Below are 19,358 nucleotides of genomic sequence, written 5' to 3'. Positions count from 1 at the left end.
TAATTTTATAGAAAAATTTTTAAAATAAGATAAATTTAACTCAAAAATTGATGTGTCTAAATTTTAAAGATGTTAAAAATTTAAATATATTTTTAAATTTTAAAAAATTTAAATATTCACTAACCAAAAAATTAGAGATCAATTTGTCGCTTTCTATTATTATTATTAAAGTTTAGCTATAGCTATCATGTAAGATATAGTTATAAAATTTTTATTTTAATAATTAATGATAATTAAAATTTTAAATTTTATACTTTTTATACAAAAAATCATTAATAACTTTAAATGTGTCTTATATTAGACATTTATTATTTAACAGGACAATTATTAAATACAAGTTAGTATTTTCTCATGGTGTTGCCTATAATTAAAATATTGAAAAATACTAATTTAACTAGAAAAAAATTATCTTAGCAACAAGCAGCTTCATTTTTTGTGGAAAAAAAAATAGAAATTAGAAAGGAAGATGATAATAGAAGAAAACGTTTTCATTTTTTGAAGTTTGTTCCGACTCTAGGGTTTAAACCACCAAGAAAAAAAAATACTAAGTAATTGAATGCTGTGGCTACTGAAGTCTGACTGATCAGATATGGAGTTTAGGCACTAGTTGTTTCTTTATTTTGGTTATTTTCATTTGGGAGTAGCACATAACCACAATGTAATGGTTAACTTTTACTTTTGGTAGTTATAAACCTTTAAATTTGGAACTCTTATTGTATTCCTTTTTAGTGTTGTATTTTGGTGTTTATCAGCTGTTACTCCATTGACAATGTTTGACAATATCTTAGTTATAATCAAAATATGGTTTTATCAATTTACTTATTCTGTTCTATTTATTCAGTTTTGTTATTATCTTTGTAAACTATTTACACAGATCACACCAATAATCCAAAGATTGCCCATTCATTCATAAACAATACACAACTGTTACATTTTAACAATCACAACCACTATAACAACTAACAGTAAAAAAATCAACAATCCTATCATTTGTATTACATATTTATGGCTCCTTAATTCAGCCTCCAAATTGCCAATCCTCACTGCAACACTCATGCTAATTTCTTCATTCTTATATGCTGCAGCTTCTTCAAAATTGCCATTATCATCTTCTACAACGTCTGCCCATCGGAAAAATCCACACCACCGTTTTTCACTACACTGTCACCAGTAAATTTAGGGATTCAGGAGTTGAACATTAAAAAATAGAAACAACATCTCTTAGACTCAAACTCACATTGTAATTCGGACATCCGAAGAAGGGTTTGTCTGGGTGGGCATCCGTTCCAAACCATCGGAGCACAGGGCATTTCCCACACCCACAGCGATCTGGAACTCGTGAGGCTCTGCTGCGACTAGGCGTCCTTATGGTCGATCGAATAGAACTCCCGTCTCCCTCATTTGCACGTCCAACCATGGTTAAACCCAACACAGCAACGACGAATGAATCGAACAGGGAAGAAGAAGAAGAAGAAGATGATGAAGAAGAAGAAGAACTCGTACGCTACTCCATCAGCAGTTAGAGTTAAAAAGGGACTCAGGGACCACATTGGGTTACAAACTTTCCATGGGCCACGTCAGGTAACCGTTAGTTACTCCAGCATGGCAAAAAAATGCCACATCATTGCCGCCGAGAAGGATATTCAACGGAAAAGGGAGAAAGGACTCACTAGGTGCATTTTTTCCAATTTCGTACTTTAGGTTTAACTCTAAAAAACTATCAAATGAATCCAAACATCTCGGCTGTTCCCTATTTATAGCCGCTTCAACATATCTCGAGTACCGAGTCCGCTAACTCTTTATATGCATATCTCGAGTATTCAGTACTCGTTTCTCCTTTTATTTAATATCCCGGATGTATCCACTCGTATGTGTCTTATTCCGGAGACTACGTATATGCCTTTAATGTGTTTACGAACACAGTACCCGGAATATGTCATGTTATGCATATTGATAAAATACTTGATTGTTTATACATTTTAGTAAATATTATATTTAATTAATTTAAATAAAAAAATTCAGATCACATGTAAATATTCTTTACTTTTAAAATGTTTGAATATAAATAGGAAAAAAATATTAAAAACAGCAACGATATCATTTGAGAAGGAAAAAAAAAAAGATTCTTTACCAAGTAACAAGTGGCAGGAGTAGACTAATAACACTATAGCGAATAGAAGAAATCGACTACTAATGAACACGGCACGGAATAATTCTTAAATAAAAAAGCACAATGTGAGAATAGATAAACCTCTAAATGAATTGCAGTCGAGATCATGAACCAAAAATTACAATGATTTGATCATTTGATTATCAATTCACACTTCACACACGTGTTCATATCCTATCAAAATTGATAAACATAACAAAATCGACAACTAAGTTTCAAAAAAGATCATACGTATTTCCACCTTTTACTTCCATCTTTAGTTTGTTCACCACATCAGCCATCAAAAAACAACATTTGGATTCAGCAGTCAAAGAACTAACCACTTCCTCAATTAATCTTAGCTGCGCATGAAACTCCGGATGCAACACCAACGAAGAAAAGTTCTCATCAAGCACAAAACCAAGAAACTTCACAACATCGTCGAGTTTAGGAACCCAATCGCAAACCGTCAAACCCAAAGTTGCTGCAGCTTCAGGGCAGGGACCGGCTTGAGGAAACCTCTCGTACTTCTTTAGCCACTTCGATAAATAGCGAATTAAGTTAATCAACTCTTTGCCGTTCAACTTACTGAAGGAAGATGATAACAGCACATCATTGATGTTTGACGATGCAAGTAGATAATGCAAACAAATCTCAGATGCAGAGAAATCATCATAAGCTACCATAAGCAAAATGGAAGCCTCCTTTGCCACAAGCAGATTCTTTTTGTTCCAACTGCTATCATGAATTCCATCAATGGCCAACTGTGCTTGGTTCTCCCATTCCTTCTTCACAGTTATCATACTCTCATAAGCATCTTTGGATGGAGAAAGAAAATACCTCAGAATGCTGAGTATTTCAGATGACCCGAGATCAAACGCGTGCTTAATGCACGAACATATCAAGTCGGACCTCTTCTTTTCAACTAACCTAGTAACCAAGCCCGAATGACAAGAATGCTTAATAACACCATGCTCAATCAAAGCCTCAACTATATCCCAAATATCAAATGAAATGCACACATCCAAAACAACACCAACAACATCCTTACCCATAAAAAATCCAACCTTGTCAATCAAAAACTTAGTATAATTGGGCATAGATGGATTAATAGCAACCGAAACACCTATTTTCTCAGCGATGCTATTCAGATAGGAATTCAAATCACCAATAAACTCATCCTTCTCCAAACTATTACCACTCTTGAGCTTTGCCTTTAGCTGTATAAAGAACTTCTTCCCAATGTCAATGAGTTCGGCATCAGCTTGTGAAATTTTCCATCCACTAAGAGGTTTTACAAGACACAAGGCGGCTGCGTCTTCTTGTTCAGGCTTCAAGTTAGGTATAATAGTATCAGGGTTCAGAACAATAGGATAATCCAATGGAGAATCAAGTGGCTTCGAATTGATTGAAGCATTTTTAATGACTTCAAGCAAACTCATGACTGAAAACTGCAAGGGGAAAAAAATCTGCAAATCAAGAAGAGGGAACAAACAAAAAAACAAGAACGGTAATAAGACAAGTAGTCATGTTGAGAAAGAGAGAACATATCAGAATAAGAAGAAGTTTAATAAAATAATATAGATAATCATACACTACATATCAAATTCGTTTAACTTAATTGCTTAACAGAGAAAACCCTTGCATTCTAGTTGAGGCATGAAATTTTTAATTAGGAATACTCAAAGTAGAAAACAAATAACATAGAAAAAAAACTTCAGTACATTGAGGCAACAAAACAAACAAAACATGTTCTATACACTAGGTTGAGTGAGTTTTACTGTAGACCTATCATAGTTATCAGAACCAAAATCACAATCGAACTGATTGGACTATGGATTACCGGGTTATTGATTCAACTGGTAAGTCACTAATTACTAATTAATTAGGACCAAAATTAGTTATGCATATATTTTCACAATAAAATTCCTAGAAGTCTCGACAGATTCAATTCAATTCAATGGTCCATTTTTCATTTCAGCAGAAATAAAGCAAGCAGACAAAAAAAGGGTATCATATCACAATACCCAAAACACACTAAATTCACATCATCAAATTTGTATTTTTATTCTTACTTTTTCTTATTCTCCTCTCATTTTTCGATTTTCATGTACCATTCTGCCATAGAACTATAACCTTTCACCCAGAGGGAAAACCCTCTCTTCTGAGCCCAAAAAAAAACAGAGCGGCACAACAGTTTTTAAAAAGACACACAACAAAAAGAAATATTTTTTCACGTTTGTTCTTCAGTCATGGTTCCTTCATTCTTATACCCAAAATATATTCTTCCCTACAAAGCTTTCTGATTCTTCTACATATTTACCAGCATCAATCAACTAATTGTAAAAAGTTAAATACGAAAGAAACAAAAAAAAATGCTCACCAGATTGCACACGCAGCGGTAGATTCAGAGGAGAAACAGCGGCAGACGACGAACCAGAATATGAAGAGGCAGAGCAGAGGCAGATGGGGACCCAGAGGCAAGAAGCACGTGCAGAGGCTGATGGAAAGAGGAAGAACCGGATGCTCGCACCTGTGATGTCGACGGTGATAACCAAAGGGCGGTGACGGCGAACGGAATAAGGAAGCACGAGAAAAATCAAGACGAGAAACAGACGTGAAGAGAGAGACAGAGAGAGAGAGGGAGGAGGGAGAGGGAGAGAGGAGGGGGGCTGCAAGGAGGGAAGTGAGGCTTACTGAGAGATTGAGAATTGGGGTAAACGGGTCAAACGAAGTTGTTTTTTTTTTGGGTTTGGAGTTGGAATAAAAAATGAGAAAAAGATAGATAGCTTCTAACTTTTTAAAATTTTGACAAATATATTTTTGATAAGATTTAAAATACAAAAAAGTTTTTAACTTTAATAAATTAAGGATAATTTAATTATTTTGTCTATTTATTTTTCATATATCAAACAAAATGAAATGGTGTTCAGGTGTCTGTTACAGTATTACGTTGGAAGAATAAAGTTCGAAGGATAAATAGGTCTTGAGAATTTAGTTCATTATGCTTCTATATGTATCATATATTACTATCTAATTAAAATATACATATATTATGTATCATATATTACTATCTAATTTAGTAATCAAATGTGTCACATGACATTCTTATTAAAATTGAGAGAAAATATTTTTTTTAAATTAATAAACTTTCTTCCTAAATTCTCTCATCTACCTCTTTCCATTTTTCTATTTCTCTCTACTATTTTTACTCTATATATAATTTATATTTTATATTAATAATTTGACAAATTAAAATATATCATCCGATATTTTTTTACAATTAAAATATTTTAAATATAAAATTATACACGTTAAATTATTTTAAATTTTAGATAACGAATATTAAAATTAATTATTGATAAAAAAATTAGACTTTTTATATAAAAATAATAACTAAAAATCTTATTATTTAATTTTTTATTTACAAATATCTTGGTTTTCTTAGCGAGAGACTTTTGTTAACTTATGACTTTTTGTAAAAGAAGTTTGATTTTATAAATCTTTTGTGCCATCTGCCATGCATAACTTATACTGTCAGACAAAGTGAACTATAATTTTAAAAAAATTTTATTCCCATAATATTATTACGGATAAAAATACTAGTTCTACTGTAATACACAATGCACTAATGCTAACTTAATACATGAATGATGTACAAGTGAACTAATGCTAACTTGAATACTTGATGCATAAATGAACTGATGCTAACTAATGCCAAGATGAAAATTGAAGTAATGTAATTTAACAAATTCTAATATAATACACAAATATACTAATTCTAACTAATGCTAACTATAATGTGAGAAAACTGAACTAATGCAATTTAAGAAAAAAAAGTAGAAACATAACAAGTTCAATTTCTGCAATTTTAATACAAATAATCTAAATTATAAAATACAACAAGTTAACTAGATTTCAAAATAAAAGCATAATTTTATAAACTAAATTCTCATAATAGAAGCATAATAGAAGTATAATGAACTAAATTCTCAAGGACCTATTTGTCTTTCGAACTTTATTTGTAAAATGACATTAATGACTTATTTGTCCTTCGAACTTTATTCCCCTTTCAGTGTGGCACCGTGACGGACACCTGAATATCGTTTCATCCACGTCAGCCAGTTCCGTTTGGTGTATAAGAGGCAAATAGACGGAAAGATTAAATTGTCTTCCGTTTGTTAAAGTCAGGGACTTTTTTGTATTTAAATTTTGTCAGGAATGTATTTGTCAAAAATTTAAAAAATCAGGAACCTATCTATCTTTTTCCCTAAAAAAATTCAAACTTGACCTGGTTCGGTTTTTAGAAAACCGGTTGGGATCACCGGTTTTTATTGAAGCAGGTAGGCCCAGTCTGACTGGTGGCTCGACTCAGTCTAAGATTTGGGTGATCGGCGGTTCAACCAACTAGATCAACAAGAAGAGCCATTCTGCTGCACTATAGGTTTAACATTTGAAGCATTATTCCAATATTTTTCCAAGAAAGTTTGGACTCACAAATCATAATTTATCTTTACAAGCCAAGAGTTGCCACACAAGTTTACCAATTAAAGCAATATTAATACAGTGAAAGTCTCTAATTCCAAGACCTCCAGCCTTTTTAGGCGCAACAATAGTCTGCCAATTCACGAGAGACAACCCTCTTCCATCCAATTGGCCCTTCTACAAAAATGGTCTCATCATGGCATTAATTTTCTCACGGGCATAACTAGGCAGCAAGTTAACTTGCATTTGATAAATCGGGATAGAGGACATTACCGTTTTCACTATACAGTCTTCCTACTTTATTGAGAAGTCGACTCTTCCAATTTGCAAGTTTTTCTTGAATCTTTTCAATGACCTCCTTCGTCGTTCTCCTAGTCACTCTAGCATGTCCCAGATTAAACCCCCCCCCCCCCCCCCCAAAAAAATACCTCCCCAAGTCCTGAATGAATCGGATGCTGGACGCTTGCATAAGAACATCTTTCCTTCTTTGAGAAACATGCTTGGAACACTGAGCATTAGACTTGTTGACATTGACTTTGAGACTAAAAGCTTTTCAAAAGATATCAAGAATATTCATTACCATCTCAACTTGTTGATTTGCAAAAGAGGAGCAAGTTCTCGGCAAACATAAGATGGAAAATCTTAGGACCACCTTGTGAGACAACAATTGGAATCCAAGAACCAATGGAAACCATATGGGAAACAAAGCAAGCTAACCTCTCAATACAAATCACAAAAAGATACGATGACATTGCCTTAGGCCTCTTAGAGGATTAAAACCATGCAGCCTATTACCATTCCAAAGAACCGATAAAGATGAAGAACAAATACAAGTCAAGATAAGTCTAGCAGTTCTCTTTGAGAAGCCAAATCCTCGCAAAGAATGTTCTAAGAACCTCCAATCTACCCTGTAATAAGTTTTCTCTAAATTAATTTTAAAAGTCATGACCCCCTTTTCGACTTAGTGCGTTGTATGAAATGAGTAATTTCTTGGGCTAAAATAATATTATCAATTGTACCCCTCCTAGAAATAAAATCTCTTTGGAGAGTTCTAATAATATCAGCCAGAAAAAGCCTAAACCAATTTATTTAAGATTAGCTTTACTACACCCTAACTCCGCCTATGTTACACTTGCGGTACATAGCCGGTCCCAAGCCCGGATAAAGGAGGAGGGTTGTGTTAGGTCTTCGGCAACCAACGTAAAAATATAGCCGAACCCCCCATGACATGAATCAAAGACATTATTGCGCTAAAGCTAGGTCGTTACCCGGAAGTAACGCGCCGTATGGCTCGAGTACGGTGTCAAAGCAAGAGCCGCTGCATCGGTGCCCGGATGTAGTGTTAAATGAGCAAGGGTTCTCGCGTTTTCGTGAACGGACGAGGGTAAATAAGCTAGTTCACAAAGGAAAAGGTAAAGGTCGAAGCGACAAAAGGTTGAGATTTGGGACATGGAACATAGGCACTCTAACAGGAAAGTCCATGGAGGTGGTGGATACCATGATAAGGAGGAAGATTAACATTATGTGCCTACAAGAAACGAAATGGGTTGGTGCAAAGGCTAGGGAGTTGGATTCTTCTGGTTTCAAACTTTGGTATACAGGAAAGGTGAAGAATAGGAATGGAGTTGGAATAATTGTGGATAAGCAGTGAAGAAGGACGTAGTTGATGTCAAGAGGGTGGGAGATCGGATCATCTCTATCAAACTTGTGGTGGAGGGAGGTGCTTTTCATGTGATTAGCGCCTATGCACCGCAAGTGGGTTCGGACGAACAACATAAGATAAGGTTTTGGGAGGATCTAGAGAGTTTAGTTCAACGCATATCTTTGGGAGATAAGATTTTCTTAGGAGGAGATTTAAATGGCCATGTTGGGAGAGAAGTGACTGGATATGGGAGTATTCACGGAGGCCATGGTTTCGGGGTGATCAATGCCGAGGGTAAAACTATTTTGGACTTTTCCTCAACTTTTGATCTTCTCATCGCAAATACATGTTTTAAAAAGAGAGACGAACATCTTATAACCTATAAGAGTGGCATGACAAGCTCTCAAATCGACTTCTTCTTGTTGAGGAGAGTCGACCGGAAATTTTGCATTAACTGTAAAATTATCCCGGGAGAGAGTTTGACAACACAACATAGGGTGCTCGTCATGGATTTTCGCGTTGAGCAAAAGTTGAGGAAAAGACATCATACGAAGAACCCAAGGACGAGGTGGTGGCGGATGAAAGGTGAGGAACAAAGAAGCTTCCTAAGACGGGTAGGAGAAGAGGCAAGGTGGGATGGGAATGGAAGCGCGGAAGAGATGTGGAGGGAGATGGCAGAAGTTATTAGAAGAACAGCAAAAGAAAGTTTTGGTGAATCTAAAGGAATAGGACCAAGAGACAAGGAGTACTGGTGGTGGAATGCGAGTATACAAGAAAAGATAAAGATAAAAAGAGAATGCTTTAAAGAGTGGTCTTTATGCCGCAATGCAGATAACTGGGAAAAATATAAGGCGGCTAAGAAAGAGACAAAAGTGGCTGTAAGTGAAGCAAGAACAAGAGCATATGAGGGTCTCTACCAGTCTTTGGACACGAAAGAAGGAGAAAAAGGTATATATAGAATTGCAAAGAGCCGGGAAAGAAGAACGAGAGATTTGGATCAGGTTAAGTGCATAAAGGATAAGGATGGAGAGGTGTTGGCTCAAGAGGAGAAGATTAATGAAAGGTGGAAGAGCTACTTCTACGAGTTATTTAATGAGGGACAGAAGACTCTTCCGAGCCTTGGTCGATTATGCACAAGGGAAGAAGATCAAAACTTTGACTACTATCGAAGGATTCGAGACTTCGAGGTAAAAGAGGCTCTAAAGCAGATGAAAAATGGCAGGGCAGTAGGACCTGATAATATCCCGATTGAGGTTTGGAAGGGTCTTGGAGGAAAAGGCATCAACTGGTTAACCAAGCTTTTTAATGAGATTTTAAGGTCAAAGAAGATGCCTGATGAGTGGAGAAAGAGCACCTTGGTACCTATCTACAAGAATAAGGGGGATATACAAAGTTGCGGAAATTATAGAGGGATTAAGCTTATGAATCATACTATGAAGTTATGGGAAAGGGTGATAGAACGGAGGTTGAGAAAAGAGACACAAGTAACAGAGAACCAATTTGGATTTATGCCAGGCAGATCTACCACTGAAGCGATATACCTATTAAGAAGGATGATGGAGAGGTATCGTAGTAATAAAAGGGATCTACACATGGTGTTTATTGATTTGGAAAAAGCGTATGATAGGGTACCAAGGGAGGTCTTATGGAAGGTTTTAGAAAAGAGGAGAGTAAGGATCGCATATATTCGGGCAATTAAAGACATGTATGATGGGGCCACAACTAGTGTGAAGACTCAAGGTGGTGTGACAGAGGAATTCCCTATTGGTATAGGATTACACCAGGGATCATCCTTAAGTCCATACCTTTTCACATTAGTCTTGGAAGTACTCACAGAGCACATCCAAGAGCCTGTGCCATGGTGCATGCTTTTTGCCGATGATATCGTCCTTATGGGAGAGTCAAGGGAAGACCTAAATAAGAAGTTGGAGTTATGGAGAGAAGCTCTAGAAGTGTATGGTCTGTGCATAAGCCGTAGCAAGACGGAATATATGGAATGTAAGTTCAGTCTGAAAAGGGAAAACTCCAATATAGAGGTGAAAATTGGAGAGAACACCTTACGAAAAGTTAAAAGTTTTAAGTATCTTGGGTGCATCATACAGGATAATGGAGAGATTGAACATGATGTAAATCATAGGATCCAAGCAGGTTGGTCAAAATGGCGGAGTGCATCTGGTTTTATATGCGACAAAAAAGTGCCTTTAAAACTTAAAGGTAAATTCTATCGCACCGCTATAAGACCGGCTATGCTGTATGGTACGGAGTGTTAGGCGGCTAAAGGAGAGCACGAACATAAGCTGAGTGTGGCAGAGATGAAGATGTTGAGATGGATGAGTGGTCACACGCGATTGGATAAAATAAGGAATGGAGATATAAGGGAGAGAGTTGGAGTAGCACCCATTGTGGAAAAGATGGTTGAATCGCGTCTCAGGTGGTTTGGACATGTGAGAAGAAGACCGATAGAACATCCAGTCAGGAGGGTGGATGAGATGGAAGATGGACAAAGGGCGAAAGGCAGAGAAAGACCTAAGAAGACCATCCATGAGGTGGTCAAACGAGATCTACATGTAAACGGTCTCTCTGTAGACATGATACATGACAGAGCACAATGGCGTCGTTTGATTCATGTAGCCGACCCCACTTAGTGGGATAAGGCTTTGTTGTTGTTGTTGTAGCTTTACTACACCCTATTATTATTATTGTTATTATTATTATTAGGAGAAGGAAGAGAAAAAGGAGTAGAAAGTAGAAACAATAGCAGTAACAGTAGTAATAGCAGTAGTAGTAGTAGTCACACAAACACACGTGTCCCTAAAATCAAGAAATTAAAACTTGCTAATTTGGTCATTAATTCACAATTGCAAACGCTAAATTACTTGTGTTTATCTTAGTTCAGCATCAAGAATGCTAGTCTAGATGAGTTTAGTTTCCTTTATTATGAAGAAAAAACATACTGAAAACGGAAAAAACATTAAAGAAAACTTGTAATATCGTGAAATTTATTACCCAAATCTAGATATAGCGTAACATGTTCTCAACCTCGGCTAATACAAGCTAATATAATCCTAATATGCTACCTCATTGTCTACAAGGCTAAACTTATTCATCTCCCGCACAAATTGGATTTCTCATGTTGATGGAGGAATTTCCCAACGGTTTGGTACTGGACCATAATCATATATAACTTCTCTGTGGCAAGACCATACTAGTTTTATAGCTTCTGGTGTTCCGATTCCAGCACCCCTAGGATCTCCAGAAGGTCCAAACCTGTAGTGGCACCATTTTATTTTTGACAAAATTGAAGGCTCAATAATCCATCCCAAAATTAAATGAGACTTAAAAAGGATCCAAAAGATCATGCACTTACCAATGGTTTTGTGGAGCTCCAGTAGTCCTTGCTCTTAGACCAGCATAAGTTGTACCATTCACTGATCTACCAATGACTTCCTGAAAATGTTAACTACTTCAGATTGAGAATCCAACACATAAGTATAGCAAAATTACAGTAAACTTCCAAGATTGGCATGCAGTATAAACCTCAAATCCAAAGCTAAACATCTATATTTTCGTTGTGCGAATAAAAGCATCAAGGTAAATGTGTAACTCCAATGTGAGTCAGAAAAACTTGCCTGTAAAAAGAGAGGATCATTTGAAACTACAGCAGCAGTTAAATGTGCATGCATTTTTTCCAATGTATCCAACACAGTTGGTAGTTGACTGCTTTTGTAGTCAGTAATTATCTGGATAAAGGAATAGAACTCATGTATCTCATACAAAGTGTATATTGATATTATAATTTAAAGAGGGGGAAACACTTGAAAATTTTCATGTTAATAGCCCTCATTTTCGTACCTGGAAAGGTCCAAAAATTTCTTTTGTCACAAGCTCATAATTCTTGTCCTTCACAATTTCCTCAAGGGGAACATAAATAGCAGTGGGCTTAATAGCACCGTAAATAGGTGGAATAGAATGACCCTCTAAAGGCTTGCCCCCAAAGAGCAGCTTTGAACCTGGTATCTCAAGTAATTGTTTCATGTGATCCATCATTGATTCAGTTGTAAACTGCACATAAAAAAAATAAAAAAAAGAAGCAAAATAAAGTAAGAAAATTAAAAAGAACCTCTTGAGTAATTATTTATCAAACGACTAATACACTATTGGATATATGACTCCACAGTCTGCAGTCTACCATTACCAATCATGTCAAACAAATAAATAATGCACACCTATATCAACTAGGGCACAAACTTGGAAATGTGTGTTTAATCTGAAAGCAGCAAATTGTCCTTAGCTCCCACCCCCACCAGATAAACTCCTTTTTAATCCAATCAAAAGCATGGATATGAACACTAGAATAGTTATGTATAACTTATTTCAATTAACTCTAGAATTCGTTCATATCTTCTCACTTACTGCACTTCAGATTAGTTCTCTCTCCAAAAATCATATATTAGGGAGAATAATACACAAATGTATGAAGCTGCCAACACTTGTTTTAATTTTAAATTTAAGAAAATGGAAGACATGTACTTACAGTGAGAACTGGACCAATTGTCAAGTCCTCTAGCTTTCTTCTCTCAGCAAGACCTTTCAATTTGGATACCAAGGAAGTAGAAGCCCAGTTCTAAGCACAGTAAGTAAAAAATTTGTGGAGTTAGTAACACTATGCACCACTGTGAATACGTAACACATCATAAAATACATTAAAGTACAACTTCAGCATAATTTTGTGGGACATTTAACACTTAATGAAGTGCACAAAATAATATAATGACTGACCTCATGCATAAATAATAATGATTGTGCTGAGCACTTCTGACCACTGCATGCATAAGCATCCTGGTCACAGACCCATGCAACATAATCTTCCTGCAACCAAGTAAAACGAGAGAAAAACGGTCATAAAACTGAAAGATAAGTTAGCACATTCTGAAAAATCAACAAAACCATTAACAAAACCTGGTCAACATCAGGGCCCAGTATTTTCCAATCAAATCCAGCATCTTCCAATTTAATCCGGCCCTTCAGATCAACAGCCAATTTCTCTGCCACTCTTGAACTACCAGTGAAAAGGGTCATTCTTGGATTTGCCTGTAAAATGTAAATATGTTACCACTTGATGAATCAATATCATATTACTAAAGAACATGTAGTTACAATTGAAATGTTGGCAATCTTCATGAGTAATATTCTCCTTAATATCAAGGTCAACATCTAATGCAAAAAGAACCAACCTCCTGCAACAGCTTGTTCATTGTCTTCCCGTCACAATTTATGAAGTCTACGTCTTCTACAGGTAAACCACATGTGTGAAGCAGACGCAACATTTGCTCCATGACAATGCTTACCTACAAAAATGTCAGATGATAATTCAGAATCACACACCAGAAAGATCTAAAAAGCAAGTGAAACAGATATTTCCAAAATTCAACACAAGAAAATCAAAATAAGAAAGGCAAAGAACATAGGTTTCTAGGTTAAACCAACCTAATAATAACAAATTTCATAATAGGAAATGTACATAATCTCTTTCCATACACCCCTCCCCTTCCACCACGAGGAAAACGGAAACCAATACATTGCAATTATCTCCCCAAACAACCAATGTAACGCCATAAAATTCTTTTAAAGCATGAGAGACACATGGCCTCACCTTGCTATCAACTTTAAGAACTGGCTTGTTGCCCATGTAAAGTGCACCCATCAGTTGAAGGACTGGAATCTCTAATGGAAAATTGAAAGGAGTAATAATAGCCACCTGCAAAAGCATAATAACCTTGAGTTGTGAAATTTAGCCAGCATGGAGGGTGACTGTTTGTGGTGTGATGGAAAACAAACCAACTCTTCACTTACTAAGACAGAAACTCATGGAAAAACTGCATGACATCGCATGGACCATTAATTTACAAAATTAAAAACAGAAATTCAACATGATATAGCACCTTATCCTTTTGTGTACAAGAACATAAATAAGATATTGTAAGAAAAGAATATTGTAATATTAAGTATAAAACATAATTGAACTTTTAATTGATAAAAAAAAGCATTTGACTTGCAAACACTGAGCTCTTTTTAAGAAGAATATCCAAGTCAGGGTTTTGTCAGAGGCAGCTGAGTTTGTATACTACAGTTATACCATATAACCATGTTCGACCCTCATAATACTAAATCAAAGCCGCAAAGTCATATATCATATTACCAGTACTTATTTTAGGAAAATTATTTTTATTTTTCATCTTTTTCCATATCCTAGAGTACATTTGAATCAATCACTTTCACAGAACTAACTGGTAATTCTAGCACAGTCAACAGTATAACCTACAAGGGGAAGACAGAATAATTTTTGTAGTTCAGAATAAGGTATAACAACTATCCAATAAGGAAAAAAGTCTTACCGGACCATATGGCCAACGGAAACCGTGACTTTGCTGCCCAAGATGATTTCCAGGCACCCCAAAAGACCTTGCCAGGAAACGAACCTGTTGAGATTTTGTAGAAATGAAGCAAGGAAAAAGCGGAATCAGTAAAGGAATGATTGAATCTGTTAAGAATAGGGAAACTAAGTATACAAATAATGCTCAAAGTTGTGTATGGGAGCTTCCACTAAAGGAGAATCCAAGCCTCAATGATGAAATTTATCTACCAACAAAGGGAGAATTAAATGAATACCAGTTTAGGTTCTTACTCATTCTTATCAGAAACTGTTATACTCCTACTTGAAATTTCACATATTTGGCACCAACATATCTTATTTTGATTACCTGATCACCGCAGAAATTCTCTAGAAACTTTTGTGTCACATAAACTTCTGCACAGGCCTGATGATAACTCTTGGGAGAAACTCTCTGTATTAGCCTTGCAAAGAAATCTGAAACCTGATAGCCAATGCAGTATAAATTATTTAAAGTTTCCAATAACAGGGGAAAAAAAGTAAGATCCTGACTATAACTCATGATAACATAACTCACAAAAGTACTGCAAAAGCAACAAAAAATCCTATAGTTCAAAATACCTTAGGGAGTGATAGCATGTGAGCTGCCTTAGCAGATATATCTCCAAACATAAGATATCTGCAAAATATTAACAGTAATAAACAACTTTATGCACTCCCAAAGTAGGAATGTAAGAATATAAGAATTTATATCATACTCTACATAAAGTATTTATATATAGATAAGGTTCACATAAAGTACTTATAAATAAGGTGCCCATGTGAGTCCCATCCTTTAAGTGAAAATGATATTTATAAAACACTGTAGAAATATTATTTGTTTTCATTCCTTATCTTATGCTTTAGAACAACAAGGTTGCATGTATTTTAGTTAGTCCACTCAGATGATGTTTGAAACAAATTTCATTTGAAGATTGAAGTCCATTATGCACAGCATAAAAACCCTGTGGATAACTGTCCCGTATAATAGACAACATAAATTCATATTGAAGTATGAGTTCCCATCAATTATTGATTTTTTATAATGCCATAGCCAATCCGGAAAAAAAAAAAAAAAAAAAAAAAAAAAAAAAAGAAACTTGTATATGTTTCTATAAAGAAAATGGAGATGAGATAATGACAATCTGCACATACCTCTCAGGAGCCTTAAACGGATTGTGCAGACCATGCTTGGGGCAGCTGGCCAAACTTTCCACAAAGGGCTAATAAGTCAAACAAATGGAAAAGTTTAGTTAAGAGCATCTCAACCCAAATGTTCAATTCCAAACAATCCATGTATAGCTTTCAAAATGGAATTTTTGTTATTTATTTATTTATTAATTCTTTGACAAATTTATGAGAATCTTGACTTAGGTTGAAGCTTCAAACTTGTGTCTCATTCATAGAACAGGTCTAGAGCAACTAGTTAGACAATGCCTCGGTCACTTAATATTTAAACGTGCAAGGGTGACTGAGGAGATATTAAAACAATATAGCTTCTGGATATATCATGTACTCTCACCAAGCAGAAGCTTATTCTATGTGCAACAAAAAACATATATCTTAATAAAATATTAAATTGACATAGATTTCATGAAAATAATGCACCTGAAGGCCTGTTTCATCAACTTCGCCAACTTTAATAAAGGGGTCTCCATTTAGCGGATCCACAATTGTGTTCCACTTTGAAGCTCCGACCCATTTACCCTGAACTGAAAGTGCAGATGTACTTAGGTCATGGAATTATGGCATAGTATGCTTGATTAATGTTGAAGTATCAACAAATATGCCGTGCAGAAATTTACATTAGCGGTACCATTCAGATTTCAACAGATAAAAGAGGAAACAAAAATTATGATAAAGATGTTTAAGATAGACTTTTGAGTAAAAAGTATCAATACTTATTTGTTCAATCAAATTTCCAATTCAGTCTCTTATAAACTTAACCACCAACAAACTTCTGTTCAAATACAAAGATAGTTGTGACTTTTGACACCTATATTCTGAAACTCATAAGATATTAATGCGAATATGATAATAACAAAGACACTAGGAAATGCAGACCCTACCCAAGTTCAAAACTTCAGCAGGTCTAGAACCTGATATCTCTTCGGCTTCTACTGTGGCAGATGATAGAGCATGACCAGACCTGCTTGATAAGCTAAAAATGAGTTCACAGCTCGTAAGCCAAATAAGAATATTTTATCATTAAATTTGGAGGAAATAAACAAAAGTGGCATTTTTCTTGCAGCCTCATAAGTTGTTTATTCTTAACGATTATGATCAAACCCAATGACCCAACTACCCTTAAGTTCAGTTCTAATGGACATTGACAACCCAGTCACTTTAGTAGACGAAACGGGCCAGAATATAGGAATTCCCAGATTCAGAAGATTGATACTAATAAATTGAAGATCATAGCTTCTCTATTCTGAGCGGTAATCACTAGCTGAATTGGTTAAAGCCTTAACACCCCCCCCCCCTCTTTCTCTTTCCTTTTTCTTGTATTTTAAATAAATTGCGAAAAAAAGAATGTCTAAACACCAGCCTTCCAAGTTCAACCATTGTATGTAAATGGATGAAGGGCAAACAAGCAAGCAAGCAAACATTCAACGGTTTCATAGGTTAGCGGCGGTTAAATAGTTAATTCAACTTAAAATACTCGCAGTGACTAGATCAAGTTAGGTATTGTTAAACACTACACCAGAATTGTCCCAACAAGATAATACAGAGACTGAAATAAAGACCCAACATAATGCATGACATGCCATTCCTACTCCTCTCGTTTGTTTTATATGCCCAACCTAATACATGGCATGCATCTTCTATTTCCCATCATTTAGAAATAGTTGGTTACGCTGAGTCATTGAATAGGATTCTCTTTTATAATATCATTTACAGAGTAGAATTCTCTCCTAGATATAAACACATTTGTAATCATTGAATGAATATAACAAAAATACGCATCTTTCATCACTTTCTCTTTGATTTTATAAGGCATCCAACTATTAATGATTTTTCGCCAATTCAAAAAAGACACATTTTGCAATCAGAAGCCCGATGCATTTCCAACCCTTAGTCATTTCGCACAAAACAAAAGGGAAAAGATTAAAAGAAGGAAAAGGAAAATATACCGAGAGACATTGTAAGAAAGTAGAGCGTTGCGGGCATGTGGAGTTGAAGCCCTCGCTCTGCTGGCAACGATCTTGAACATGCTTCTGTTCTTGATTATGCTAGGTTTTCCACTCACTCACTCTCCAAGCTGAGTTGAGTTTTCAGTTCTGCGTTGTGGTCTATTTATAAGGGCATAAAAGGAAGAGGGATTGAGAAATGCGCGTAGCTTTCAGATCGTAGTGACAGTTTCTGAACGAAAGCAGTCATGGAGGGACCCATAAAAGGGGGACACGTGTCCATTTCTAATCATCTTTGTCCGTTTCTACACGTATCAATGAGTCAGTTGTCCAAGTATTACTGCACCATGTGTACTGGTCATAGCATCTCATGAATCTCCGTCTTTTATATATATATTTTATTTTATTTTGTGGACAAGTGGACTCCCCTGTTCTCATGCTAAATAGTAAATACTATTTCAAATTTGTAATTCATAAATTTACATCAAGTGATATTATGTTAGATTAATGAAAGAAACTATTTTTTATCATGAGAATATTAAATATAATTATTTATTGTGGTAACTTTAAAGTTAGTCCAAGTTCATCAAAGAAAAATATGTGTGAGTATTTTATTATGCACTACAAATAGGATAAAATTTATAAAATAGAATCTATAATTTTTAAGTTTTTTATGTATTAAATTTTTTTTATTTTATTAAGCAACAAATATACGTATAGGTGATTTGTAATAATGGTACCATACTAATAAAAGTATATTTCGCTCAATTTATTACACGTGCAACATAAAGATGGTTGCATGGGTGGATGTCTAAACTCTAAACAGAATATGATAGACTTCAATAGCGTGATGAAACCCTCAACGATCAGGATAAGGATTGCGCTGTATCTGACTCTCTATTTTCATCATCTGACTTTTCTTCTTTCTAAGGTTGCCAATGCAAACTGTCAACGTTATAAAACTGATGAAATTTGTTTATGATTTTTGCGCCGTGTACACCGTAATTTCTCATATAATAAATGAATTTAATGTTGATATACTTTTAATATAAAATAATTTTATATATATTTATCTAGTTACGTAATCTTATATCAATAAAAATAATTATTTTTTTTATTAATTACGTATATGAATAATATTCTCAATATATTAAAATTAAATTCATAATAAATATATTTTTCTTTTGTTTTGGTCAAACATAAGGTAGTGTGCACTTTTTTTTTTTTTTGGTTATACATACTCACACACACTAAAAATAATGTGCACTTAATAACACGAATCTGTGCGTCAATAATTACATTGTCAATAACTTCGTTATCAATTAGCCCATTACTGTTTTGGACTTGTAAACTCATAATATTAAAAAGCTTGAGTCTAACATATAGTCCATCCATCCAAAGCTTAACAAAGAACTTAAAGATAAATATGGGGAAAAGTTGAGTGAGTCCAAGTCCAAGGTCCAACATTTTAAAAAGAAAACTTAACTTCACAAGCTTTCTACTGGTTTTGTCCAACCATTT

The 19,358-nt window shown here is 35.1% G+C and overlaps 2 protein-coding genes across 8 annotated transcripts; both read right to left on the bottom strand.

The window, feature by feature from the left end:
* Nucleotides 1-2,242: 2,242 nt before the first annotated feature.
* On the bottom strand, nt 2,243-6,931 carry LOC112710518 (uncharacterized). 2 transcript variants are annotated; one of them, XM_025762765.3, is made up of 2 exons: nt 4,533-6,931; nt 2,243-3,618 (listed from the first exon to the last, which is right to left on the bottom strand). In XM_025762765.3, exon 2 carries the CDS (start codon nt 3,589-3,591, stop codon nt 2,386-2,388), a length of 1,206 nt encoding a protein of 401 aa, XP_025618550.1. In that variant the 5' UTR covers nt 3,592-3,618; nt 4,533-6,931; the 3' UTR covers nt 2,243-2,385. The 2 variants fall into 2 exon arrangements, with proteins under 2 accessions (XP_025618550.1, XP_025618556.1); XM_025762771.3 differs by having other exon boundaries at nt 2,243-3,600; nt 4,533-4,922.
* Nucleotides 6,932-11,247: 4,316 nt separating this feature from the next.
* LOC112710495 (delta-1-pyrroline-5-carboxylate dehydrogenase 12A1, mitochondrial) lies at nt 11,248-18,199 on the bottom strand. Of its 6 annotated transcripts, none has more exons than XM_072203337.1 (16): nt 17,841-18,199; nt 16,776-16,855; nt 16,315-16,418; nt 15,862-15,929; nt 15,289-15,346; nt 15,038-15,151; nt 14,672-14,755; nt 13,930-14,034; nt 13,511-13,624; nt 13,236-13,367; nt 13,056-13,145; nt 12,811-12,900; nt 12,129-12,338; nt 11,902-12,016; nt 11,644-11,719; nt 11,248-11,543 (listed from the first exon to the last, which is right to left on the bottom strand). In XM_072203337.1, exons 1-16 carry the CDS (start codon nt 17,918-17,920, stop codon nt 11,405-11,407), a joined length of 1,659 nt encoding a protein of 552 aa, XP_072059438.1. In that variant the 5' UTR covers nt 17,921-18,199; the 3' UTR covers nt 11,248-11,404. The 6 variants fall into 6 exon arrangements, with proteins under 6 accessions (XP_072059438.1, XP_025618522.1, XP_072059436.1 ...); XM_025762737.3 differs by having other exon boundaries at nt 11,644-11,723; nt 11,906-12,016; XM_072203335.1 differs by having other exon boundaries at nt 11,644-11,723; nt 11,906-12,016; nt 16,776-16,867; nt 17,841-17,990.
* Nucleotides 18,200-19,358: the final 1,159 nt, after the last annotated feature.

The sequence above is a fragment of the Arachis hypogaea genome, chromosome 1 (genome assembly GCF_003086295.3).
Source record: "Arachis hypogaea cultivar Tifrunner chromosome 1, arahy.Tifrunner.gnm2.J5K5, whole genome shotgun sequence".
Classification (NCBI taxonomy): domain Eukaryota; kingdom Viridiplantae; phylum Streptophyta; class Magnoliopsida; order Fabales; family Fabaceae; genus Arachis; species Arachis hypogaea.
Note: the sequence above shows the minus strand (reverse complement) of the source record. Positions and strands in the feature narration are given on the sequence as shown.